The 27,790-nt window shown below is 37.1% G+C and overlaps 3 protein-coding genes and 1 long non-coding RNA gene across 11 annotated transcripts in view; 3 read left to right on the forward strand and 1 right to left on the reverse strand.

Moving 5' to 3' along the window:
- LOC136243859 (uncharacterized) overlaps window positions 1–12,872 on the reverse strand; it is a 64,958-nt gene extending 52,086 nt beyond the window's left edge. The window contains exons 1-2 of the mRNA XM_066035424.1: window positions 12,766–12,872; window positions 6,493–6,845 (exon numbers count right to left, since the gene is read on the reverse strand). Coding sequence (XP_065891496.1) covers window positions 6,493–6,835 — 343 coding nt within the window. The 5' untranslated portion in view covers window positions 6,836–6,845; window positions 12,766–12,872. The remainder of the gene's footprint in view (window positions 1–6,492; window positions 6,846–12,765) is intronic.
- On the forward strand, window positions 332–2,817 carry LOC136246928 (uncharacterized). 3 transcript variants are annotated; one of them, XM_066038527.1, is made up of 9 exons: window positions 333–722; window positions 852–1,059; window positions 1,108–1,261; window positions 1,388–1,492; window positions 1,748–1,813; window positions 1,874–1,902; window positions 1,953–2,085; window positions 2,531–2,595; window positions 2,655–2,817. In XM_066038527.1, exons 4-9 carry the CDS (start codon window positions 1,457–1,459, stop codon window positions 2,728–2,730), a joined length of 405 nt encoding a protein of 134 aa, XP_065894599.1. In that variant the 5' UTR covers window positions 333–722; window positions 852–1,059; window positions 1,108–1,261; window positions 1,388–1,456; the 3' UTR covers window positions 2,731–2,817. The 3 variants fall into 3 exon arrangements, with proteins under 3 accessions (XP_065894600.1, XP_065894599.1, XP_065894601.1); XM_066038529.1 differs by having other exon boundaries at window positions 338–722; window positions 1,543–1,813; XM_066038528.1 differs by lacking the exons at window positions 852–1,059; window positions 1,108–1,261 and having other exon boundaries at window positions 332–722.
- Window positions 12,873–12,935: 63 nt separating the features above from the next.
- On the forward strand, window positions 12,936–16,030 carry LOC136246930 (uncharacterized). Of its 6 annotated transcripts, XR_010696935.1 has the most exons (4): window positions 12,936–13,282; window positions 13,494–13,564; window positions 13,621–14,453; window positions 14,960–15,248. It is a non-coding gene; the product is annotated as an uncharacterized lncRNA (long non-coding RNA). The 6 variants fall into 6 exon arrangements; XR_010696932.1 differs by having other exon boundaries at window positions 13,494–14,453; XR_010696934.1 differs by lacking the exon at window positions 12,936–13,282 and having other exon boundaries at window positions 13,293–14,169; window positions 14,382–14,453.
- A 3,264-nt stretch (window positions 16,031–19,294) lies between these two features.
- Window positions 19,295–27,790, forward strand: part of LOC136246939 (uncharacterized) — a 36,377-nt gene continuing 27,881 nt past the window's right edge. Inside the window, exons 1-4 of the mRNA XM_066038544.1 lie at window positions 19,295–19,489; window positions 26,716–26,829; window positions 26,880–27,146; window positions 27,197–27,388. Coding sequence (XP_065894616.1) covers window positions 19,459–19,489; window positions 26,716–26,829; window positions 26,880–27,146; window positions 27,197–27,388 — 604 coding nt within the window. The 5' untranslated portion in view covers window positions 19,295–19,458. The remainder of the gene's footprint in view (window positions 19,490–26,715; window positions 26,830–26,879; window positions 27,147–27,196; window positions 27,389–27,790) is intronic.

Raw genomic sequence — 27,790 nt, forward strand, 5'->3', positions numbered from 1 at the left:
CTCCAACCAGTGCATAAGACCAGAGCTCGATCATCACCTTTTGGCTGAAATTTTTATACTTGATGAAGCAATTAAAACAAAAAAGTTGTAGTACTTGTACTTTCCTGAGGGAACATGTCCCCAGAGTCCCAGACTCCCTTGCCTGTTCAGCAGAATAATAGGATTGAGCCTTACTACCAGTTTCACCTTTATCCTTGGCCTGAATGTACATATCAGCAACATAATACAGTAGCTGTAGATAATGTTAGTTAATGCCCCTAGGCAGAGCTATAGGGGTGGGAATTTTTCCCTACTATCATACTATCATAGTAGTTCTTCTCGCAGTTCTTTGCCTAGCCATCATCAACTGCTGTCTATCAACTGCTGTCAAAACATTAGTCTCGTCCCCCAGACCCTTCCTCAAGCATGCTTATCACACAAAAATAACTTAGTTTAGCAGTACACAAACAATTATTCATTGACAGCTTATACTACACTTACCGCATTTTTGAACCATGTATACCACCAGAATCCACCAGATTGACAACTAACACGTGATCTATTTAGGGGAAATCTCGTGGAAAGTCCCTAATTACCTTAAGAGGACACTCATGATACGTGGTTTTAAATTGAATGGTTTAAGAATGTAACTGGATGGTGAGGCGTACTTTAATCGGCTCGACTTTACTGAGAAACTCGAGCCCCTCGTGAGAAACTACATCGCTTGAGCAACGCTTGAAAAAGTAAGAGTCTGGCAAGAATACTGAGGAACTCTATGATATATGCCGGTCTTGAAAGCTAACAAAATGAGGAGTGAAGTTTGTGCAACGTGTCACATCGCCACACACTGATTCACCGTCTTTGTGCGATAGGGTTTTTGGACCTGTCCACCAGATGTTGAAAGGAAATTCATTCCACCACATGTTGAAAGGAAATTCATTCCAACTTGTGAAGTTATTGGTATACTCATTGTTGGGGTCCATGGGGACATCGATGATCATTTACCAGTCAGCTGTAAGTAATGTCACAACAGAAGGAAAGGAACCATTTCCATATCCCTATGGCATACTGATTTTCCAGGTCAGTTTATGTACACCCAACCACAGAAATGTAGAACTTTGGTTGCAGGTGGAAAATAAACACCTTTTTACTCAGTTACAAGAGATTCACCCAGCTGGGATAAAATGTTGAAGTGAATGTCATTAGTACCTACTTGCGGTTCATCAGGTATTGGACAATTCCAAGTGTCCAGATTATGCAGTTGTCCAGTTTACACGTTTAGGCAAGTTCCACAACATCCTATAATCTATTACTATATCTGTGTGGAATAATGCTTATATAATATTTTTCATATTCCAGGCTTTAGGTATGTGTATTGTATTTAACACCTGCATGTTGGTTTTTGTAGGCCATCTGGTCATACTGGTTTATCCACTAGCAGTTGAATGTGATCATGGTACATATGTAAGTTGAGACCATGCAAGAACAAAGATACAGGTGTCATGAATTTCAGGTCAGTTAACGTTCAGAGGAATTGTATTATTGCAATTGTTGTTTTTGTAGTTATCAATTATCAGTGACCAGTTTGTGATAGCGTACTTTTGTTTGACCAGTGACCAAATGTTCTGGTTTACATGCTTACCCAACAGTTATGTTACTCACTTAACCTGCATATGGGATATATATATTTTTAGTTCATTTTGATTATCCATCCTTTATTGGTACAGCCTGGCATATTGATTTTTTGCACATTCTCTTTTTAATTCAGTGCCTGCTGGATTGTTTCGTCAGATATCGAAACAGATGTCTTTGGTGTTTGCGACCGATGTTCCAGGTCAGTTTGCGTGTGTGTTTAATTTAAGGTTGACTTCAGTGCCTGCTTATTCTTTTACAGGTCTCGGTATTGAGTGTCATGAATTTCAGGTCAGTTGACGTACAGAAGAATTGTATTATTGCAATTGTTGTTTTTGCAGTTATCAATTATCACTGTATACTAGTGATGTGAATTTGCAGGTCAGTCTACTCAGATGTATCAGGCATAGTGTTGATGGGTTCGAACAAGTATCCAGTGTAGACTGTAGTGGCATCAAGGGTGTTAATTTCCAGGTCAGTTTACATGTTGTGATGTTAGTGATTTTTTCCTAGTACCCAGATATTAAGTGTATTGTATTTAATGCCCACCTGTTATGTTTTTAAATTATGGTATATCAGTGTAGACAGTGCAACAGTAAGCCTTCTGTGTTGTAGTAACTATTTGTTTCATAATATTATGCTGTTGTCCCGGAATGGCACAATTTTTGGGCAACCAGTGTGAAGTCCGGTGGTACAAACATTGTATTATGACCAAGTTGTGATAGCGTACTTTTGTTTGACTAATGGCCTAATGTTCTGGTTTGACTAATGTCCTAATGTTCTGGTTTAACATGCTTACCCAACAGTTATGTTATTCATTCACTTAGCCTGGGATATAATTTTTGTTCATTTCGATTATCCATGCTATTATTGACACAGCCCGGCATATTGATTTTTTGTACATTCTCTTTTAATTCAGTGCCTGCTGGATTGTGTCATCAGATATCGAAACAAGTGTTTTTGGTGTTGCGACCGATGTTCCAGGTCAGTTGCACGAGTGTTTAATTTAAGGTTAACTTCAGTGCCTGCTTATTCTTTTACAGGTCTCAGTATCGTCATGCTGACATACAAGAAATCATCACTATTGTTGGAACTATTTTTAGTCAAGTCTTGATGTGATGTTAATTAACGTTGTTACACATTGTTGTATGTTTACCATATGGCAAGAAATTATCATGGCCATCATGAAATTTGAATATTGTGTAAGTTGTGTGGACCAACCCAAACTCATACATGGTCACTGGCAAACCACGAGCCACATTCGAGCCACAACACCACCAACCACATTCGAGCAATCCATTACAAAATTTGTTGCACCATTTGTGTGTGCATAATACTTAATGAAAGCCACAACACAAGCTACATGGTACACACTACATAGAGGTGGTAACCCCTAAAGGCTTGTTACCTTTTGTATTCACCGTATCGGCCTTTGTGGTTAATCTATTAAAAATTACATGTAAATAGAGAATTGAAGAGTATGCTTAAAGCACCTTCGCTAGTGATTTTGTTCTTCAAACCATATAAGACAACTGGCGATTTATAAACGCTCGCATGGGGTGTGGTACTAAATGGAATTTAAAAGATTTCTGCTTAAAACGCCATCCCTAGGGAACTTACGGTTCAGCACGCTGTCACAACTTGTTTATCAGGCATTAGAGTTTGTGTCCACGTTGTGTCTTTAAAAGTTATTGTAGGGATTAGAGGTTGATTGAAGAAAATACGCGTATAGGCAAACCAGGATTGGATAATGTCAGTGCTAGATGGACTATACAAACACAGCTATGTTGACTGGTTGACTGGTATAACGTGACAGTAGTTGTAACATAAGGTAGAGAAATAAAGTGAAATACGCCTATTTTTTATTTTGCGATGGTTACTTTTTTATTTTAGCGAGGTCGCAAGAAAACTATAACGACTCCTAAAGATTTTTTATCACGTAACGCAATACAAATCTATTGAGAGATGTTGCATAATTTAGGACTAATATTGCGAAACCGGCCCTACACGTAAATAACTCACAGTAGTGGCCGCGCATCTTTTAATTGGGCGTGCGCTTTGTAGTTTCTTGGCCGCGCGACTCACTAACGTGAGTCTTGATATCAAGGCTACAGTTCATCCTGGGAGCAACACATGGATCTCCTCTGTCAACTATTCAGGAGATTGTCACAGACAAACCTTACTGTTAACTTGCCTACAAGTGAGTTTGGGCACTGCCAATTAACATTTCTGGGCCATGTTGTGGGCAAGGAAAGATTTCTCCTGTATTGGCAAAGGTGGAACCAGTTTACTCGTTTTCCTGAACTCAATAACAAAAGAGAACTAATGAGATTTTGGGTATGGCTGGGTACTATAGAAAGTTCTGCCACAATTTCTCTGTGATTGTTGGTCCACTGACTAATTTATTGAAGAAACAGAATCATTACAGTACAAGTAGAAGGAAAAATTAAGAATTTTAAGCTGGATTAGGGATCAAAGAAGTAAAAAGCAGGGAAACAAGGGAACAGCTGAAAGAAAGTTGTAAGACAAGGGAGGTTGCCTTACCTGCAGATATACTAGTGGACATCTAATCCCTACTCTTCAGTCTATAACCATGACTGAATTAAGGATTACATGTCCACTAGTATATCTGCAGGTATAGGCAACCTCCTGTGTTTCACAACTTTCAGCTGTTCCCTTGTTTCCTTCTTTGATCCCTAATCCACCTTAAAATTCCTATTTTTCCTTCTACTTGTTTGTTTACCTTTTTAATAACACAATTATGACTACAGAATCCAGGTGTACCACATTAATAGAAAGTTTTACGTCTGAACGCACACCCCAATAATCAATTACGCACTGAAAAGTGAGGTGGCCATTATGCTTCATTTGTAGCTATGCTCTGCTCACTACACAGCGTTACAAACAAAGAACAGTACAAGAAACTTCTTTGCAATGAATCCAGTTGCTACGGAAAATGTGGGCGAAAAGCATGACACAGCCAGAGGGAAGCCATATTGCACTATCACAAATCGACACTTTGTGTTGTCAGCAAAAAGAACTGGAATACAAAGGAGGACAAAGGTAAGTCCGTGATACGTGCATTGTACGTACTGCGGTTGGCAAAAGGGCACGTCTCGGGACAAAGCAACGTCAAACAGTGAAAAAGTCAAGCCCATAGCCTTACCAATTGTTAGTTAGTTAGTTAGATAGTCAGAATAAAATTCTGTTAAATAGAAAATTTTTAAAATTCCGTAGAAACTTGCTGGAAGGGTTTGAGGTCACTCTGAAGACATTTTTGGGCTTGGGTATGCCTAACCAACACTGCCAAGCTGTTATGAAGGAAATCTGAGGTTGGTTTAGGGTGATATTTTTGGGAAAGAAAGCCCAAAACTGCATGATCCCTAATATACAGTACTACCGTACTGTATGATGCCAGTTAGCATTTCAATGTGTGAAAGTGCTACTATTTCCAGCTCCTGTTCATGTCACACCTGGTAGTGTCTAATCACTGGACTGGACTACTGGACTGGAATACTGGAATGGACTACTGGACTGGCATTTTTTTTTGGTTTTACACATTTTTAAGGGTGGGGTTACTGTACATTTGGGTGACTTGTGATAACATTTTAGTACTGAGTGGTGAAGATGATACTTTAATCCTAAAAAGTAGCTGTGATAAGCCTATTAAATGTATTTCTATTCACTGTGCTACTCTACTGTATGGCAGATATGTATACCCAAAAATGTTTCTCTCACTGTTAGGCACACATGATTATTGTGATACAACTTTCTATAACATAATGGTGTGTGTGCGTGGGGTGGGGTGTGTGAACACACAAACTAGATCCCATTGCATAACTGGTTATTACTGGAATGAAATGTCTGCAATCTGTAAATTGTACTACAATAATAGGAGTAGAAAATTGCAGAGTCATAGCACAACAGCATACAGTACGTACAAGTTTAAAAAGTAATGTGCAACAATCCCCATTACAGACAGTTACGTAGATATCATGGACTCCACTGACTAGTCACCAATTCACCATATATGTTATAGAAAGTTGTATCACAATAATCACGTGTGCCTAACAGTGAGAGAAACATTTTTGGGTATCCACACATGTGAGTATCTGCTACACAGTACAGTAGCAGCGAATTAACTGAATCCATTTGGCTTATCACAGTAACTTTTTAGGACTAAAGTATCATATTCATTCCTCAATGCTGAAATGTTGTCACAAGTCATCCAAATGTACAGTAACCCCACCCTTAAAAATGTGTAAAACCAAAAAAAATGCCAGTCCAGTAGTCCAGTCCAGTGATTAAACACTACCGTCACACCTGACTTTACGAGACAATTCAAACTGTTTGTTGATGCAAGTTACTAAGGTGCTGGGGTAGTTTTAAAACATGAGGTAATATTGATCACTGTATTGGCAATTTTTTGAAGAGTTTGATGAGCATCAAAAAAGATGTTCCACTATCAAGAAAGAAACACTTTAAACCACTTTGATGTATACAGAATCCTACGGTGATGCCGATAGTAGTGTACACAGACCATAACCCATTTGTGTTCATCAATACACTGTAAAATGAAGGACAAGAACCAGCAGTTGTTATGCTAGAGTTTGAACCTGCAACAATAATAATGTAGACATTCATCACATTAAGGGAAAGGTCTTCACTGATGTTCTGTTTCGAGTTTGGTGAACACTGACTGTGGTATGTTTTATGTAGTTTTGATAGTTTTGAGTTTTGTGATTAGGTTTGTAGGTCTCTCTCTCTCTCTCTTTGACAGTGTAATTTATTTTAAAGTTTTGTAACTGCTTACTTCTATTTAAGGGGAGGTGCGATGGTGTGCAATGCTTAGAGTAATGGAGGGTGTGCATGTGAACTTACCTTGTTCTAAGTACAGTGTTGAATTGGTGTCCGCAACAAGACCAATCTCATTCTCCATGTCTAGAGCCAGCTTCTGTACTTCAGGATAATCATCTGACTCCTTCATTACAGTCATCAACCTTTGAATTGAACTGCGATTGATTTTATTTGCTTCCAGTACATGTTTCAGGAAGCATTCAGCTCTCTCTTGTGCTCCTTCAGTGGTTAGGATGGTACTTTTCACTTCTTCAGTAAGTAAACCAGCAGAGTATAGTCTTGCCATGAACACGGCATCGCTCATAGGTAAAATTGGAGTTAAACTGTTACGGACCTTAATAAAAGCTTCTTCGATTCTTTCATCCATTTCTTAATTCCTGTGCATAACAATATTAGTGAATGCATCACACAATTATGTAAAAAATGGCAATTTACTTATATATAATTATATTTTACTTGTGTGCAGCTGCAGAAAACTTTATACAAATGCATGTACCATATCCACATCGACCACTAGTGGCTACTGATGCAATAACTCAATTTCTCCACTACCATGTAGTAGAGTTGTACTGATAATCACATCGGTAATCAGATCTGTAATCAGATCTGTAATCAGATCTGTAATCTGTAGTAGCTGATAATTAGCTGTGCTGTGGCCAGCAAATTATTAGTCTATTCAGCTTCAGCAGCTGCAGTACCAATGGAGGGCTGGTGTCAAAGGCTCTGGCATGTATTTAGGTAATTTGTTTATGTTTTGTAGTAACCACAATAATAAACAGTGATGGTTGGAGCCTTAGCCCACTTGTCTGACTAGCAACTTTTGAGTTGAGGTAAGTATACAAGCATTGGCTTTGCTAGCTGTACTTTTAGTGAAGTATGTACAAGTGTAACTTGTGGAGAACTACAATTGGGTATCGGTTAACTACGTATCAGTAAAATAGGGTTAAAAATATTGGATTTTTTTCTTCCCAAAAAAGTGGGAATCGGTACAACACTATCGAGTAGGTGTTGATTTGCAATAACACCTGCTGGCTTCATGTAGCTGGCTGTCACAAGAACCCTCCATAAATCCTATAGTGACTTAGATGGATTGATTACAGAGGCACTTCCTGTACTGTTCTTTGTTTGTATAACACTATAAAACAGGTTGAGCATAAGTACCTGAAGATGAACCAGAATGGCCACTTTGCTTTTCAGAAGTGACAATTTCATAGTGACTGGATTGACTGCAGGGGTGCTTCTTGTACTGTTCTTCATTTGTAATGCTGTATAACAGGTGGGACAAAGCTGAAAACAAGCATTATGCATGGCCACAACACTTTTCAGTAATTGAGGGCATTTGGTAAGCCATTGTGGATGATTTTTATAGTATATCTGCAGAGCCTGAAGTTATGGTCAGATATCTGCCATTTTCTGACTATTTCTGTCTAATGTCTGAACACTTTTGGAAAGTTTTTGTATAATACTTTTGACTATGTCCGACACATAACAGGATTTGTCAGATCATTTCCAAAACATAATTTCAGGCCCTGTGTCTGGTCAGCAGTATGTATTAGACTGACTGGGGTCTATTCAGCCCGTGAACTATTTGAGTGAATTTTTTTGAGAATTTCACAGCACTGTAACTTCTACATGTTTTGGACCACAACGATGGGGTCACATTTCACAGATTGCTTGATAAATTGAGGATCCGAGTGATGTTTTATGCAAAAATACATTGTAAAGAAGATTGTTTTGAACTGGACACTGTTTTTTTTTATAAAACTCTCTTTGAAACATACATGGCCAGAACTCCTACCATTACCGTGATACAGACACCTACAAAGGTGTCAAAATTGCAATGCAGAGTTTAGAAGAAAAGGCCAAGTATAAGTCATGCAACTTCTGTATTGTATTAACCCTTAACGTTGCTACAACATTGTAGACTAATGCAAACGGAAGTCATGGCTGATCACTAAGTTGATTATGCAGCCACCATTCACATTATACAGTAGCAATATTTAACTCTCTGAAGCCATTCTATCATTGCAGAGTATACAGACAGTTACATACTGAGACACACATACCAGTACAAACAAACATTCACTGAAATAAGTACGAAGTGTTTATAGCCCATTGCAATGCAAAATAAGTTACCAAAATTTTAAGCAGATTTATTGTCCACTAATAATTGCCAGTTTGCATGTAAGTGTTGGTCAAAACTATACCTTACCAGCCATCCTCATACACTTTAGAGACACTGACGATGTCTGAAAAATTGTCACTTGGTAAAAAAGGCTTTGTACGATATCTCCCTGTTCTAAATGTAACTAATATCTATTCTTATGATTTAGATTTGGTATCACACACTATGAAGCAGAGAATATGTATTCTGTACACTTGGTCAGACAATGTTTACAGAAAATTACCTTTAGCATTTAACAGTGATGATAATTAGATAATTTCAAAACCCTATTTTCAAAATCGATTATGGTACCAATCAAGTGCAGATGCTGGTGTGGTGGCGATTAACCGGGGAAATATGGTAACTTGCTGTTTTGAAATCCTACAGTAATTTCTTATCGAACTCTCATCAAAATTAACTCTTATCGCAATGACCTCTTCCAAAACTTGTTCTCTTTGTGTAACAATTTACATGATCATTTATTTTATGGTGTACACTTACGTACCTGGCATGCTGTGCTTTTATACCATTACTAGGCATAGAAGAAGGGAAGCTAGATGGGCTGAAAACTAACCCCAATGTTATTTAATTAATTACATAAACCCTTTTGCTTTTAGATCAGCAGGATGGTGAATTGAAATACTCTAATAGAATATTGAGCTAACTCTAATAATAGAGTCTGGTGCATTTAGTATTGTACTGAATAATGGGCTGCCCGTCCTCATTGGTTAAGCTAACTTCCCTGATCTGAAACATAAAATTAATAATAAGTGATCTAACCAATACTGTCAAGGCGCCAGGAAAGTATTGTGAAGCTGGTATTTTTGGCCAGAAAATCCTAAACCTGAATGATCCTAACATACAGCACTACCATACTGTATGATAATTCATTTAATAGTGTCTAACCAGTAATACAGTAGATAATTATGAAGTTAGTAATGACCCAAAAAAACACGTATAGATTAAAGGTTGGAAAATTCATTTGTCAATAAATAGGTAGTTTGTATCATGCAATGCACAAAAACACCTTTAATTTTAATAATTCAATTATATTGTTACGTAGAGATATTAACCCTTAAACCCATAGAAAGCTTTTCAGAAATGCATGTTTACACAATATGGGTACGCATGGCGACACTAGGTGGGATAACTTAATTCTTATAGCCTACAAATTCATATCGATTAAAAGTGTGTTCACTGGGCCACTTGGAGAAGGTTAAACGAACACTGTAACCACAGCGGTTTACTTGTTATGAAGCGATGAGTCACATCTCCATGTTTCAAAATCTTGCCACGTGTTTAATTGTTAAGCCATAGGATGGATGCTTCAAAAGTTACAGCGTTTTGCGCAAGCATGCGTATTTATTTAGCTAAAATCCAGTTTTCTGGATTATGCGGGTTTAAGGGTTAAGCCACAATGTCTAGGTACATCACATTTAGATGTGAGATAAAGAACCTGTTATTACACACTTTACAATGGGAAAGGTAGATAAACAGTGAAAGTCTAATATGTAGGTAGCACTTTTTTTTCTTCACTTCGTAGTGTTCCAAAGATTACTTAAACGTTCTGCTAGAAAACAATGGCAGAGTTGTTTTATAATTGCCTGTAGCTCAGCCTTGCACTATCAAAGCTCACACCCTTCATCATGCTTCACTAAAGTAAGATTAGCTTGGTTTGTTTACAAAAGCTAGGGTTAGCAGTACCATGAAACAAACAATGGTATCACTGTTACACTTTCCTAAGTCACTTCTCCACCCAGTAGGGATATCTAGTGCATAAGTATCTTGACAGTGGTGTCATTGCAATTGTTTTTCCTCGCATTTCTCTACCTCCATCTGCTGTATTGGACCCTCAAACGTATTCAAAAACATGCAAGAAATAATCTAAGACTTGCTTTGACCACTGTACTACTGATTTACATGCAGTCCCATTAATAGGTGTTCTTGAGCATTCCTTACCACAAGACTGACATAAATTCACTAACTATTTCCCATGGGCTTGTAACTGGCTGCAGTACAAGTTCTGACCATGTTTCAAGTCTTTGTGGTAGATATGACGCGAAGCTATATCAATCAAGCTATACATGGACACTTCTGGCACATCACATACTTTATCTGATATATTATGATGCAATATAATTGATCATGGCCTTTTAGTATTTAAGTACTCTCTAGAGTTAACGATCAAGTACTCACGAATACTATCTACATGTAGTCATGCCCAATTAGCATGTTTTATACTGACTTTTAAGCAGTTTACAACTTTTTTTCAAGACACACACCGTATTAAGTAATGATGTTAGGCACTCCTGACAAGAAATGAAACTCTATAGCCTTCATTGTGTCACTCCCTGATGGCAAATGCACCATAAGTTATTTAGGAACATTTTAGCAATGTTAGTTTGTACATAAGTAATTAATGTGCATGTTCATATGTATGTTGTATCATAGATAATATACGAACCATGGATTGGTTGGAAACGCCAATGCATTGGGAAATTTATTGAAATATACTGAGTGGCTGTTTGGCTTTCTCTTGCTTGTTTGAAGGCATGGACATTCCTTTTACATTGTTTATTGTGTAGCGTTTTGTACTGAACAAGAACACAGCTTGTCTGTAGACATTGGAGGGAATATCATTGGCAACAGGTGGATACTGGAAGGTATGTGTTAACAAATATTTCAGCAACCTCACTACCAGCTAACTTAACATAGCCTCTATGTCACACCCAAATAAATGTTTGATAGACAGAAATGAATTTTTAGCTGAAGACTTGTTCAACTTGTGTAAAACAATTGCCCAAAGTAGCTCCTGTTTTCTGTCATTATACCAAAACAATCTGAGTATACAGTGAAACATTGGATATCTGGTTAACTAAAGCCACTCTACCTGCTACAAGTGAAGTTAAGTACAGCAAACAAAATTAATGATGCTGCACTTTTTATTTCTTCAAGAAATCGCCCAACCATTATGAAACACTATACTTCCACCTTTTAACTTGAATCTTATTACACTGTTGTTTGCTGCTGTTGTTTGCTGCTGTTGTTTGCTGCTGCTGTTGTTTGCTGCTGCTGTTGTTTGCTGCTGCTGTTGTTTGCTGCTGCTGTTGTTTGCTGCTGCTGTTGTTTGCTGCTGTTGTTTGCTGCTGTTGTTTGCTGCTGTTGTTTGCTGCTGCTGTTGTTTGCTGCTACTGCATCCATAACCAGTCCAGCCTCCAATTAGTGTAGGTGGTTAGTAACCCAGCTGTAACAAACAAACACCTATTTGTAGCTTACAAGAAATGCAAATTTTTCCACCTGTAACGACCATAAACTTCGCTCACTGCTCACCATAAGGCCCCTATTTGGTGATTATTAGCTTCTCATCCACTGCCCGCATCCTTAGGTTACCATCCTTAGGCTACCGCATGGTAAGCCATTATTTACTCTGTGCATGCTCAGAAGAACTTGTGATACCAAGCCATCATAATTTGTATTGAAACACGATGGCATTTTAAAATTAACACTGCAGTGCACTATATATCGCTAGAACTATTGTTTGGATTCTATTTTCGACTGTTTTTCAGCAGTCAACTGAAATCCTGATATGATGAAGTCGATAGAGCACAATTGCAGCTAAAAACCAATGTTAATTTGTGGGAGAAAGAACAAAATTTGATCAAGCTCTGTACATCATTGTGTTAATATCATGATGGCCTAATGGTAATGCCCTCCCGCCTGCATCATATTATTTAGAAAGACTGGATGAGAAACTAATAATCACCTATTAGGGGCCTAACGAGGATGGTCCAAATAATATGGGCGTTTCCAATCCATGGTTCGTATATTATATCTATAGGGCGTAGCTGAAGAACAGCTTTGGCTGATGCTGCCTCCCTGTTAAAATAACAATCGAAAAAGATTGAAAAAATCCAGTGTATATATATTGTACCATGTCAGTGGACCTTTAAAGGCCATAAAGCCTTTCAACCCTCTTAAGTCTCGCGTGGCCAGACTGCATTATTTATTTATTTTTCTTCGTCACTGATTTGGTAGAGAGAAAAGACCATTTTCCGCGCCATTTTTCTCCCTGAAGTGAAAAAGCGGTCTGGTATTCTATGGCATACAAATATACAGATAAACATTTGACTCACAGGTGCAGTAACTTGGGCGGTTGTCTAGTAGAGACTGATCCAAGTTCTTCAAGTACGCGGTCACGTCGCGCGGTCATGCACCTGCTGTAACCAAGGATACAACTTGATCACGTGCAAATTTACGTATACTAACAAGGAATCGCGCAGGGCGAAATTTTTTTTTGGGCACACTTTGGACTTAGAAAATTTTCACGAAATATTATTTTCCGGATAATGTTGTGTACGTAGCCCGGATACTGACATGTGGAAGACTAGTTCGCGGCAGGGCCAACAACGTCGTGTTCTCCGCCAGGCTGGTAGCAGCTAGAAAAGAAGGGCGAAAAAATTGTTTCAGAAGAACCAGTTTATATAGAAGAACTCTTTTCTCCTGCCGTTTTATCAGAAGTACATGGACTGTTCCTAGCTGTTCTTACCTTGTTGTCTCACTCAGTGGTTGCTCATCAACTGATTTCTCAGTGGCGTCTCGCATTAACCTGGCAGTACAGAGGTATTCACAGCTATTGGTGAAATTGATTATGTGAGTATGAAACAGCACAGATATACCTTATATATTATCTATGGAAACAGCTTGTGTTTATTCTTGTGAAATAAATGAACCACTGTGTATGTATTATATGCTTTTCAAGCCTGCATTAATGGCTTGTGGGCAACATGTACCCACAGACAATTACTATTACAGTTATACTAATGTGACAGTTGGTTGAAGTTGGTGGGTATTGGTTCCCCAGAGCGACGATAACAAAGACATATAGGATTTGTGTTATGAATTCTGACTGAACAAGGGATATTCACTACCTATGTATGGTCCTGTAAAACCGTCTGTGATCGTGATCAAGATTTTTGATTTTATCTCAGGAAAAGGAGATAAAGCTTCACTCAAGATCTTCACTGCTTTGCTAATACAAGCCACCTTATTGCCTCTTTTAAGTCAGTAGAAACTAACCTCAGTTTTGATCGCTGTCATGGATGGTTTTACAGGAGTATTATATTTGTGTGAACAAGCAGTTATGCTTTTGATGGGTTTAATAAAGAGATGTTTTGTCCTTGGACGCTATGATGTTTGTAGTATTGGAGATAACTTTGTTTCGACCAGTTCTATGACTATGCTGCTGTAATCTATGGGCCTCATTGTTAGGGTGAGTTGAATCACTTAAACACAGAGCTTCAAAACTGGTTAGTGATTTTCGTTGTTATGAAAGACTCCATCATTTACAACTACCCACCTAGTATATACAAAATTTAGAGAAGACATGATCACCATGTATCAGTTGTTTCATGGTAACATGCACCAATCCTTGCAGCTTACTAGATTCTACAAGCATGCAGTGCATAAAAGTTTGTAAAGAAATATTTTATAATTGAAGATTGGAATGCACTACCGAAATACCAAAACATGTTGTAATGGTAAGTGAAATTACTATAAATGTGATTTGAATTGATCAGGTATCTGTCTCAAGCTTTTTATTGTTGTAATAATTATTTTATTGTTGTAATATCAAATTTAAAGACTGAATTACATCACAATTCACAATATAAAGTAATATTTTTCCCTAATTTGCCACTCAGATGTTCCTTACTTTACAGAAATGTTGCTGATTTTATGTATTGTGTTATAGGTATTGTATTAGGTAACAATTCACTACTTTATTATATGATGATCAGTGTTGGGACAGTGACTTTTTATAAAGGTAACATATTACATATTACTTGCAACTGAACTATTTAGTTACAGTTACATATTGCCCATAAAGTAAAGTAACTATAATAATATTACATATTATATTACTTTGTGTCCACAGCTCTAGGCTAGCTGTCACGTGTGAAACTACCACTTTATCACGTGACATGATTGCATTGTTGGACAATGTGCAAATCTTGGTTATAAGTAAGAAGCTGGTGAATAAGCTTCATTCAGTAGGCTTCATTACTTCGTTGTGGCTAGGCGTTACTCAGTGGATCACTAACCTACTTAGAGTAATAATATTATGTAATATTAGATTCGTTACAGTAACTATATTACTTAGGTAACGCATTACATTTGTAAGTAAAGTAACTTGAGTTATATTACCTGTTTTTATAGCGTATTTTGTTATATCACAAAAGTAATAATATTACATAACACATTACTCCCAACACTGGTGATGATGATTTTGTGTGACGATCTATGATTGAGTGCGATGTTCTTAATTTGTAGGTGGATTCACATTGTTATTGTGAATGAACAAGCTACTTCTTGTCTAATTGAGGCGTGGAACAATGAGTCCATATTATCACGGTGATCTTGTGAGATGACTGATCTATGTTTAACAATGAATAGTTTGACATTGAGCATTCAAAGGTAATGGCAACAACAAAAGACACGATTGAAGTTTTGCATTTAGATGTATATTACAATAGCACCAGTGTGTGTATTGTAAAGCACCTCCACACAACTAATTTTTGTTGATGGCTACATGTTATTGATATCACCGTCTTTAAGAAAATGGTATATTCTTTTTGCTGGAGTGTATATAGCCAATTGTATTTTGCTGTACATAGAATGTATGCTCACCTCAATACACAATATGCTAGCTGTATCCCCACACCTGAAGGCTGCATTAGTGTTAGTGTAGTAGATTTAGTGCGCGTTATTTACTATTTTATCCAATGGTAAATTTGAAGAAGTACTTTTATTACTCCATGATTTATAAGGTAGTTGTACTTGAAAACGTATTGTCCTTTACTTGTCTAAACAATGCCTGGCTGATGGCTGTAAAGAAATTACTCGTACAGTGCTTCCTAACCCCTAGGTACCAAGACATGTTCAGACAATCAAAAGTTTGGATAGTCAAAGCCCATTTTATACACAGAGTTACTTTAATGGAATGCACACCTTAGACGAAATACTCTAATAGAACAGACACATCTACTGTAAGTATGTGGATAGTCGAAGCTCAGATAATCAAGTATTCACTTCTATTAGGTGTGATATATTTAATCCATTGTTGTGACAGCTATAGTGGATGCTTTATGTATGTACTAATTGTGTTACCATACCATCTCTTGTACAACTAATGATAGCCTAATTAATTTAGGGGATAAAAAAGGAAGTTGTGAAGTTTACTCTCCCATAGCCATATACTACTGGTATCAGTTCTCAGGTACTATAGTATAAGAGCACATGTCATTTAAAATTTCAGCAATAAAAATCAATGCATCCTCGTCAATTTTATAGAGTACATTTACTGTACTTCTATATGCATGTGTGAACTTGAAGTGCTATTGGTCAATAGTGTGTTAGTGTCAGGTCATTTTGGTTGTATTTCAAGAGACTTAATGTGGACCCATACTCATGCACCATTTGAGAATGTTTTTGGTGTCTTAAGTGATATATGGAGCCAATTTCACAGCATTCTCTATGGGCATTTATGTATCATGTCGGATTGTGTTGTTGTAGGCAACAAAAGTCTGCATGGTGTCAAGAACAAGTGCTATGCCTGCTTATGGGAGCCTGTAGACTATCATGGAGCCACACCCACTTATCAATCATTGACTATGTGTGTTTTGGTACCTGTAGCTGCTCATTCATTTTCTTTTGCAGACAATTCTTCCTGTTGATCAACAACCCTGACTTGCATTATGTAACTCTTACTCCTGAGTTTAAAGCAGCATTGAATGGATTATCTAACTTAAGTACTGCAGAACCTCTCTTAAAGTACCCTCCACTATAAAGAAACATTTCTGTGGTTCCTATAGAATAGGACCTCTCAGTAAAATTTCATCAGTTGGTCTCAAACTGTTCGTTACATACTTAGTGGTTCATTACATAGTGGTTCCAACAGATAAGAAACCTCTTAAAGATTGGTATTTTTTGTCCTTTGTAATAATAAAGATGTAAGAGGGTAATAAACTACCACTGCTATTGATTTGGAACCTAGACAGATGAGGTCGTCTACAATCAAGGGGTTCACTGTAACTGACTAACTGTATGGTTGAGTCGTATACGTAGAACTATGTTCTACATTAGCCAGTAAGTAGCCTGGCAGTCACTCAATTAAATGGTTAACAGTAACCACATCTGTGGACTATGATCATACACAATTCTTGCACAGTACGTAACATAGTTATTAGAAACTAGTGAGTTTCTTTTCTGTTTTCATCAGCTCCCACATATTTACCCATTATTGCAGATTTAACAATTATTTTGTCTGAATAACACAAATTGAATATGCACAGTTATTAAAAAAAAAGCAACATTTGTATATAGGTACCTAACTAGTCTCACGTGCCAGACAGTTTGTGTGGGGGCAGGAAATAAACCATCTGGTCACTGTTGTACACTTTTCATGAATACACTGACATGTAATTAGATTACATCACACTATTGTTTTTTGTCAAGGATAATCGTGCCAGTCACGTCTGTGAGCAGGTTGAGGCAAAAATTGTACTGTTAATGTCATGATGTATTTGAAACATTGTTGAAGGTCTTCCTCGACAATTCCACTACTTCACAAATCCATAGTGAACCAATACTAAACAATGATTTTAAGAGCTTTGTACAAGGGGAACAAAGATCCTAAGCCCTTGGCATTGTTCAACTTCAGTCCTTTATTACAGTAAGATTTTTAATAATTGGTGTTTATTTTATCATAGAGCCTGCAAGGCAATCTGATTGGCTCTGCCAACATTCCGGCAGTGGTCACAGAATGTGTACAACAGTGACTAGAAGGCTTATTTGCCACCCCCACACAAACTGTCTGGCATGGAGTTGGAACAATGAGTCCTTATTTTCACAGTGATTGCATGAAGATGAGATGACTTGATCCAATAAGCATTTCTTGGTATTCTGTAGTGTGTTAGGTTACCTCATTAGACTTAAATTTCCTGGCCAGTTGCTTGCAATATCTGAGTTTCCACCTACAAACAAGAACATCATACCCAATACACATGTGATCACACAACATCATGACCACATTACCACATAATGTAGTGATGAAAATTATAATATCTATAATGCACCTATCAATGTATTTACAGGAAGAATTGACACAAAACTGTTGCCACACTATGGGGCATTAATTTTGATAATGATTCATTAAGCACACAAATACTTTTCCTTGTACATAACTTGTCATATCCCTGTGTGGATAAGTGGGGATTTGACACAATAGGTTTGCCCTTCTATGGGTCAGTTGATTCAGCTGTTTGAAATCCCCATATATGCCCAAGGGCGGGATAGTGGGGTAATACATTGATAAGTGAATTAACGTATATAAAAACAGTAACATCTCTATAGGGTAAGTCTAAATGGGTGTATCCATTCACTGGACTGGTATATTTTTGGTTTTTGCACATTCTGTGGTTAAAATTTATTGAGTCTCACAAGTTAAGGGTCCTGAGGGAACCTACAGCCCACTACTAAATGCTGAATATGAGCAGTAGAGTATGCGATAACTGTTTTTAATATTTTCGCTGTGATTTATTATGTCCTACAACACTTATTCCCTACCCTGGTGTACAGTAATGCTGTAGGGAATGTATATCAGCAATAATTAACCAGTGATCGACTTGCCAGTTGACAATATCCTTCAAGACATCCTTAGTGTGAGCTCAGGAATTGAGCTAGCATGGACGGACTTGTTTTCAGTACTGCGGGATGCAATGATTATAATTAAGTACACGCTGAAAAATTTCTAATCGGTAGCTAAGCCTTTCTCCAGAAGTAAAGGTCTTGCCACACAAGACTATACTATATATAGCTTGCTCCTTGAGCTCACTAAGGATATCTTGTCAACTGGTGAGTTGATCACTGGTTAACTATTGCTGATATGCATTCCCTACAGCATTACTATATACCAGGGTAAGGAATAAGTGTTGTAGGACATAATAAATCACAGCGAAATTATTAAGACAGCTATAGCATACTCCACTGCTCATATTCAGCATTTAGTAGTGGGCTGTAGGTTCCCTCAGGACCCTTGACTTGTGAGACTCAATAAATTTTAACCACAGAATGTGCAAAAACCAAAAATATGCCAGTCCAGTGAATGGATACACTCATGCAGTCTAAATAGCGAACACACACACACACTACACACAGTGGTGTCACAAAGAATAAAACACAAGCTGCTTCACACTCACATTATCAGTTTCACCAATAGTTGTGAATAGCTCTGTGCTGCCAGGTAATGCGAGACGTCACTAACAGATCAGTTGATGAGGCAGCCAGTGAGAGAAACAAGGACAGTCCATGCGAGTCCATGCATTTCTGAAAAACGGCAGGAGAAAAGAGTTCTTCTAAAACAATTTTTTCGCCCTTCTTTTCTAGCTGCTGCCAGCCTGGCAGAGAACACGACGTTGTTCTGTTGTTGGCCCTGCGAACTAGTCGGCTTCAACATGTCAGTATCCGGGCTATGTACACAACATTATCCGGAAAAAATGTTTCGTGAAAATTTTTTAAGTCCAAAGTGTGCCCAAAAAAAAAATTCGCACGCGCAGGAGCGCGCGCAATAAAACCATCCACGTATAAATATGTCATGACAGTATGTATATGGGCGAGGCTGTTTCTAGGGTTGCGACAGTACAACGTGCGAGTATTCACATCAGTAAAAAGTGAAAAGTTCACTTAACAGAGCCTAGAAGGCGAAGAGTAGAAGTTCGCGCGATCTCGGAAGCTAGGGAACGCCGGACTGCTCCATATTGCTCGGCCAACGAATGAGGAGGACTAGTGCTGCTTCACAACACAGTAAGCATTTATAAAGCTGCATATTTTAAGTTATCAGTCGCACAAGTAAAATACATGGATCCGCATCGTTTCTTGGGAGACTTCTGTCCGAGTTAAATCTCACAAATATCTGAAAACAGGTTGCCCTATGGCGGATCAAGGATGGGGCATTTGGGGCAAATGCCCCCATCACCTTTTGGAGGAACCATACTTCTGATTAAAATACTAAACGTATGAAGAAGTTTTGCTCAAAAACGGAACTTTCAGGCCAGCTGACATGACTAATTAGGTGATTTGTCCAATCAAGATCAAAGCAATTAAGCAGCTGTAATTGATTCAACTTGCTATATTTCATTTATTAAAGGCTTTACTGTTGCTGATTTTTCATTTTATAGGTTTTGGGACATCTCTACTGCACTGAGCGTCAAAGATTGGCTATTCTTCCATAGTGCCAGTTCATGACAGATGTATTGGTGTACTAGAACTTTTGCACACATACAGTGTTTCATTAATAAAATAGTTTTAAAGCACTGGATTAAGTGTGGGAAGTTATTTATAGTTAAAGATTGGCCGTGCGTTGCTTGTCAAACCTAACTCGACGAACTCCGTGCCAAAGCACAGCTTTAATCTCGCTCCGAATTGCCCGCATATTTTACCTCCGACTTTAGCATCGTTTTGACGAGATATACTTTACGCTGGAAGTGCTCACTATGGCTTGTTAGAAACGCTCAAGAATAGGCTACCAGAATCTAGCAGCGAATCCTGAAAAATCCAAACATGTCACGAGATATGATCGAATCTATAAGAATAGTGAAAATGCCCCATAGGAAATGTATTGAAACCAATTGTGTTCCTGTATTGTCAAAATGACGAGCGGGTTTTTTGTGTACCGAGCTTCATTTAGTATCATTCTGTTCACCATGAGTTGCTCTTTCTCATGCTACTTGCGAATCTGAAATCCGTATTTGGAGTAAAAAGATACGTGAGTATAAAGTGTCTGTACAATAGAATTTATCCACTTTATAGTGAACAAATCGGTGAGGCTGGAGCAAAAACGTAGCAAATTTCCGCAAACTTCTTGATATGCCTTTATGTTAGGGCTAGATCCATTAGCTAACTCATGAAAACGATATGCACATTAGTTAGTAGCATTTGTTACAAATTCACCAGAAATCAAAGCTGATATCCAACAGTTAGAGAAAGTGCAGTGTAGAGCTGCAAGATGGGTTTTAAATGATTTTAGTAGATACAGTTCAATCACAAATATGTTACAACAGCTTTCTTGGCCAAGTCTCCAAGTACATCATAAGATATGTAGGTTACAAACACTATTTAAAATCATCCACAATGAGTACCCTTTATCTATCCCATCCTACTATTTAGAAATGGAAAGAGCCACTAGACAAGACGTTACATTCTTCCTACTTCATCCACCAACATACTCCAGCATAGTTTTTATTTCAGATCAATTCGTGATTGGAACGCTTTACCACCCAGATTAATTGATCATGATAACATTGACCAACTTACTAATGAAATCCAGCAAATTTATAAGTCCTAACTTCTCTACAAATGTAATCATTGTAACTATGCTAATTTTTTCCTGAGCTAATCAGCACTGAGTGCTGCCTGCTCAGTAACAATAAATAAATAAAATAAAAGCAAACTAAAGTCAAATTAACTGTGAAATTGCTCCCAGCACCTTCGTGCATACTAAGCGCCTCTAAAATAATTATCGTATTGCTGTTTAGAAATTTATTATTATTATTATTATTATTGATTGTTGTGCAGACCTCAAAAGAGTATGGTGCACAAAAAAGGGTACAATTGCTACTGTCAATTACAAAAGAAAAACAAACTTACATAATTATACAATATTTAGTATACACAAGACCATATATACACATTGAGCTAGGCTGTGCTTGAATTGGTCAATCTCTGTTTATAGCCTTTTACACAGCATTTAAGACTCCACAACCATCTGCAAAAGCCAAAATGTCAAAAATCAACAGTGAGACACTACTAAGTGGTGATTATTTGCTGCTTCAAAAATGCAGCAACTAACAAGGGAATCTGGCTTTCCCCAACCACCTACAACTTAGCCTGTTTGTGCCCCTCCCCTTGCCAACTCCTGAATCCGCCCCTGTTGCCAGAACGGGTTAAGTAATCATTTTGATGCATTCAGTCTGGTGTTGTAATTAGTAAAGCAATAATAAGTAAATCAATAGCTACACGTTAAATAAGCTTGCTACTTTGCCAGTCACTCTTTCAGCTGTACTGGTAGGTTTAATTTGTCCTGGATGAATGAAGTGCCGGATCAAGGCCTCATCAAATGCTGTAGCTAACTACTTCAGTAGGGGAAGAATCTTGTAAGGATATAACTATGGAAAAGTAGTTTGATATAGGCATATTTAGGAATGAAAGAAAGTGATGAACAGTATTGTGCATGATTATTGGTAGTAAAGGCCGTGTGTGTCCGAGGACTCGCTCACTCCTAGTAAGCTATACTCATCAATAATGATAGATTTCTTACTCTGCCGACAAGATTTGCTATAAAGCTAAAATTTACATAAAGATTAATGATGAAAAGCAAAACGGTGTCACTGCTAATTTCCTGTCACTTATTTTATGCTACTTTATAGATCTACACACATATCAAGAAGTTTGCAGACATTTGCCATGCTTTTGTTCATGGCAAAAATGCCAGCTGGAACAGGCATGTCCTGGCTGAAAAAACATTAAAATTAAATTAATTATTGTGTACCACCTACCTTAAGTCTGTTTAGTAACTTTCCAGGTATGATAAGTGTAGAGCAACTCTCTGCATGTATATGGTAATACTAGAAGAAGTCCAATTCACGGAAATTTTAATGTGTCAAAATGGCCTACGGTATAGCAGATTTCCCCATACATTTTGTATTGGGTATTTCGCGGGTATGTAATAAAAATTAAATGTGTAACAGCCTGCAACATGTGATAGATACTCAGATTCCAGACCAAATTCAGTGGAAAGAATAGTGATTAAAATGAGCTATAGCAGAAGGAAATCAGAAAATTCAAATGCATCATTAAGGTTGTTACTTCTCCTAAGTATGGAGAATTAAATGGTGCATATATTTGGAAGGGAACGCTCTGAGGCTACATTGACGTCTTGACACCCATTAACCTCACTACATTTTAGTGTTGTAATGAAACAATTAACACTGTGAATTAGTGTTGCAGGTTAGTTGTGAAAATTACAGTGTTCCGTGATTAAGCACATGCAGTAATGTCCTTTCCATGTAGCTAACTTCTTCATATGGATAGCCTATGAGATTTATGCTTCATTGCTGACCCACCATGTTAAAGTAGTAAAAAATCCACAAATATAATTTATCAAGCACCTAAAGTAACTCACTGATCAATATTGTAGTTATTGCACTATTGATAATTCTAGCATGTGTATAAAGTGACTGTAAGAGTTTATGGTATGATGAGGTGGGCTATTAAACCTTAATAATGCTCAGCAATTAGTAAAGGTGGTTCGTTTCATATGGTTTCATTTTACTGGATCATTAATTACAATATCATGGCCAACATTGGTGAAATTGTTGCAGTTAAAAGGGTACTAAGTTTAGCAAGTGTTTGGATGCCATTTTCACAGACGTAAATGTTCTATACATAAATAGTTCTGTGTACACAATATATGGAGCTACAGTAGTACAAGTCAGTTACAAATAGGCCCAAGCAAAGTTTGTATGCAAATGTTTATACATTCTATACTTGTATTCTGGATACCTTTGTAAGTCACAGTTAAGTCTCACATAGCCAGATCATATGCTATCTCTGTCACGGTGACTCACATGATGCCTATACCTATTGTCTATGCCTGAATTTATATTGTAAGTGCCTACTCTGAAATGATTGGCATAGGCCACTCACCAGCAAATAATCAAGGGCTTACAAGTCCTCGACCCTCGACTTCATGATCAACATGATGAATGGAGTGTGTTTGTTGAACTGGTGGTTTAACTTGATTGCTTCACTGAAGCTATATTTCTTTCTAATAAAGTTTATGAACTTATGCAGCTAGGCAACATAATAGACGTGTTCATCATACAATATGAGTGGCCTAGCAGCAGACCCTTTTCAGAGGCACTCATAGAGGTACATACATGTACTGTGATGAATATATACTAAGAAAAGTTGGGTCCTATGGTCCTGGGTCCAATGTTTATACCTACTGTGTACCTGTTGATAGCAGGTATCTTGTACAACTGTCAGATGGAGCCATGTAGTCTGGCTATAATAACAGTCTAATGAGTAGAACAAATTGTTAACAGCTGGTATTTGGTGTTTCTTGGAATTGTTGATGTTTTACCATATAGAGTATAGGGGAAAACTTTGGCAGGGGAAACTTGGTGAATTTGTTACAGAAATGCAATTTAGCCTACTGTTTAGCCTACTGTTTAGCCTACTATTCGCCAAAGTTCCTGCTATATGGTATGAGGTGGCTTCCATGTTTTCTAAGTAATTAAGGCTGCGTTACTAGTTTTATTTACCAGAATGCATGAGAGCAATGCTGAGACATAAGCATGGCTAGAACGCTTGTACTATGTAATCATTTCATACTGATGAGATTTTCACTGCTGTACATACAGAAAAATGGTATTGCTAAACCCCTTGGACCAAGCTTGGAAATTCTAGCTACTTGTACATATCGAAGGATTGCATAAAATTATATTTAGTGTAAGTTTTTGGTAGCAAATTATTGACAGATGGTGCTTGGAATTGTTATTGCCTTATATGCACGTAACAACCATTAGTGTTCATGTTTTCCAATAAATAGTGACAGTGAAATTTAAATGATGTGGTTTTGTTGGAGGTAATATACCCACAAGACCATTGTCAGTATTCATATTTTTGTAATGCATAGGTGTATAAGATGCTTTGCATATATACTACAGTCAAACCTCTATAATCTGACACTTATCAATGTGAGCCATAAATTTTGCTGGATTAAAGAGGTTGTTGGATTATCAAATCAAGTAATCCGACATTGTACAATATCTAGAATTATGATTATGCAGGTAAAATGGGTCATACACTGCTTTTAACATGAATTAATTTTAGAATCTGAAAGTTTTTTGTCAACCGAATAAATGCTTTGGTTAAATTGCTTAAAATTTATTTTTTTGTGATTGTTTTTTAATGTTTCTGATATTCTCTGTCGGATTACAAAGATTGAAAACAATGTATTTCCAAGTCTAGGGAATCAAATTTTGCATCAGATTATGGACTACAGTGGTGTTAGATTACAGAGGTTGTTTTCTATACCAAAAGTGTTGGTATGTGTAAAACATTTTTGGTTGGATTAAAGAGGATTCTGGTGTCAGATTAGAGAGGTTTGACTGTATATACATAGCAAGTTATTTTAGGGCCTGAAGTAAAATAATATGGGCAAAAAACTTACACCTATCGTAGGCTGTTGCTAAAATTTAAATCAAAATTTTATAAATGTGATGTGACAACACTCCGTAGCAAACATGAACCAGTTACATTTTAACTAGCGAAGCCAATGAAAATGATTCAGAAGCCTTGTGATGAAACTATTCCATAATTTTTGTGAGATACGTTTCATATGCATGAATAAGCTACAGTAGCCTACATGAATTGTCTTAGTTGTAGCACAAGTTGTGTAGTAATTGCATGATATAGCTTTTCTTATTACTGGACACATCTTTGGTTGGGCAAAGTATCTTCCCATGGTGCTTAGTGATGGCAACTCCTTGTGGAAACCACAATTTCATCATGGCACCAAAATATTCACTAATTAAATTCTAGCAAACCCTAAAATTAATGTCTGGATAATCTGCTGGTATTATAGGTCTTATTGATTTGAGGTTGGTTTCAGTACATACCAAAGCGATTTTTATGTAGCACATGTATTTTTTTTACCCAATATAATTTTATAGCAAAATAAAATAGAGTTTTGCAAAAACGGGTGGTTTTCGCTCAGTACATGGTCACATGTATATTTAATTGCACCAAAATATTCTGATAACTGTGATCCCATACCGTGTGTTATTGGAAGCATCAATTAATCATTGATATATCAAAAGTATTTCTGTAAAATGAAGCAGACAATAGCTAAGCCTATAAGACAAAATACAAATTGAAAATCATGTTGTTGTTCTTCTGTTAATAATAACACACTGACGTGGAATACCAGCTTTCTGCAGGGACACATGATGCACTACCATTATACTCTTGATACGAGTAAATGTACGTAAGAAGGTTCTCACTTTCCCATGAATAGTGTTGGTTAGAAATCAACCTCACAATATCTTCATGGTCCCTTGGCAGTTTGTATTGGTCATAATCATCTAGTATGTACAGTAGGACCTCCATTATCCGAACACCTTTGTGTCAGCTGAATCACAAAAGTGTTCAGATAAGTGAATTTGTTCGGATAACTGAAGCCCATACATTTATATACAGAGCTCTGTTAAAATACTCTGATAGAACAGTCACCACTACTGTTCGGATAATCGAGGTCCTACTGTATAATATAGGTGGTGACTTCATAGAATTCTTGAATTGATATATGCACTCTGTATAATTATTATGTTTAAGATGACATTTTAGCAGTACAGTACATTTTTCTACATACAGTGTGTACATGCACACCAAAACAGACAAGTTGTAAAACGTGCAATCCCAAGAAAGTCAGGATTAAAAATTCTGTGAAATCAAGGCCAATAAAATAATTGCACTGATGTTAACTGATGTTTAATGGTTACTCCATCATTGTTGACATCATCGCAGCCATTTCTTGGTTGCCATCTTTAATTTTGCAACTTTTTCCAGAGCCACATACTGTTTTAGTAGCTTGGCTATTTAATTGGTATGCACAGATTATATTTACCTTGCTTTTATTGAATGCTTTGCAAATACGTAATTATGTGACTGCAGCTGGATCTACAAAAGGCCATCTCACTTGTGTGTACCTGTCAATTGATAACTTGAGTTGTGAATAAGGTACCAGCTTGAAATTTGGTTGCATTACATACTAATATCAGTTGGTGTAATTTTATGGTGATAGGTTAAACAATTATAGGAATTATGATTAGTCAAACTTGTAATTTTGGAAAAGCTAGTGTAAGAACAGATCCAGTCACGTATTTGAAAATTTGACTTGAACAATTACATCTTGCCTTTGTAAATTCTGTCACAGTATTTGTGCCATACTTCCATATACAATGTAGATATGAATGTCCCACTAGTCAGTAAAGACCACTCAACTATTGACCATACAGTAGTTGGTAAACCAGTCTGTTTGTATGGACCACAAGTGATTGATGTGATTATGAGAAAACCTGGTAAGATAACAATTATAATTGACCTATTATAGTATTATTATCTTTAACAGAGTTTTCACTTCTGATCAGATACTACAACTTGTTGTATCAGAGTTTAATACCTAACTGTAAACTGACCATCAAAATTCTAAAACAACATTTAGAAATTCCTAGTGACGTGGAGAGTTTTATTGTCAATGGAGAAAGTTCAAGAATCAGATGTCAGAGGATTATCAATCTTCTACTAGTTCAGTTAGACACTACAAGAGATTACAAACATTTCTGTTACTTGTTTAACATGATAACAGTAATGCCTAATCTTACTGATAAATTAATGGGTAAATAGCTGGAATTTACAATTAATTTATTGTACATAATTTTATTACAGGGTTTAATTACGACCACAAAAGAAATTTCACAGTTAATCAACCAGACTATGCAGTAGACAATAACATTATCAGATGTGTTGATGATGGACTATCAGATGACAGAGCAGATTCCTACTCTATTAGTAGTCACCACCAAGTTATTGGTAGAAGAAGATGTAGAACTGTAACTACTGCTATTACCACTACTACTAGTAAGTGTATAAGGAAAATCTCTGCATTGGCATTTTTTTGTTCAACCAAGCAGGGATTTTCCCACTGAGCTATGCTATAATATCTCTTGTTTCACTACTTTTTATTGACTCGATACCTTCAGTACTTTATTTTGTTATAGCATACAGCTATACATGTGTGACTGCTGCATCAGAGTGTCTCGGGTCAGCCTTTCATCCTCCATGGAATGTGGTCACTATTTCATAGTAGTACTGTAAGTAGTGGCCAAGAAATGGCTCCAATGATGGGGCTAACGTTAGCATCATTGGCTGCTTTACTTTCACCCTGGCTTTTTTGAGGCTGCAGTCTTTCACAGCTAGGCTGTTTTTGGTACACCCCTTTTTGTAGTAACCCAAAACCTGCAATAAGCCAGCTTTGGGGAA

This window comes from Dysidea avara, chromosome 2, assembly GCF_963678975.1.
Source record: "Dysidea avara chromosome 2, odDysAvar1.4, whole genome shotgun sequence".
In the NCBI taxonomy this organism is placed as follows: Eukaryota; Metazoa; Porifera; class Demospongiae; order Dictyoceratida; family Dysideidae; genus Dysidea; species Dysidea avara.

Bases quoted from the DNA above. Each gene is read 5' to 3' on its own strand.
- LOC136246928 (XM_066038528.1), top strand. From the start codon at position 1,457: ATGCAAGAACAAAGATACAGGTGTCATGAATTTCAG. The intron at 1,903-1,952 runs GTCAGTTGACGT...TTGTTTTTGCAG, and splicing joins TTGAGTGTCATGAATTTCAG to TTATCAATTATCACTGTATA. The intron at 2,596-2,654 runs GTCAGTTGCACG...ATTCTTTTACAG, and splicing joins TGTTGCGACCGATGTTCCAG to GTCTCAGTATCGTCATGCTG.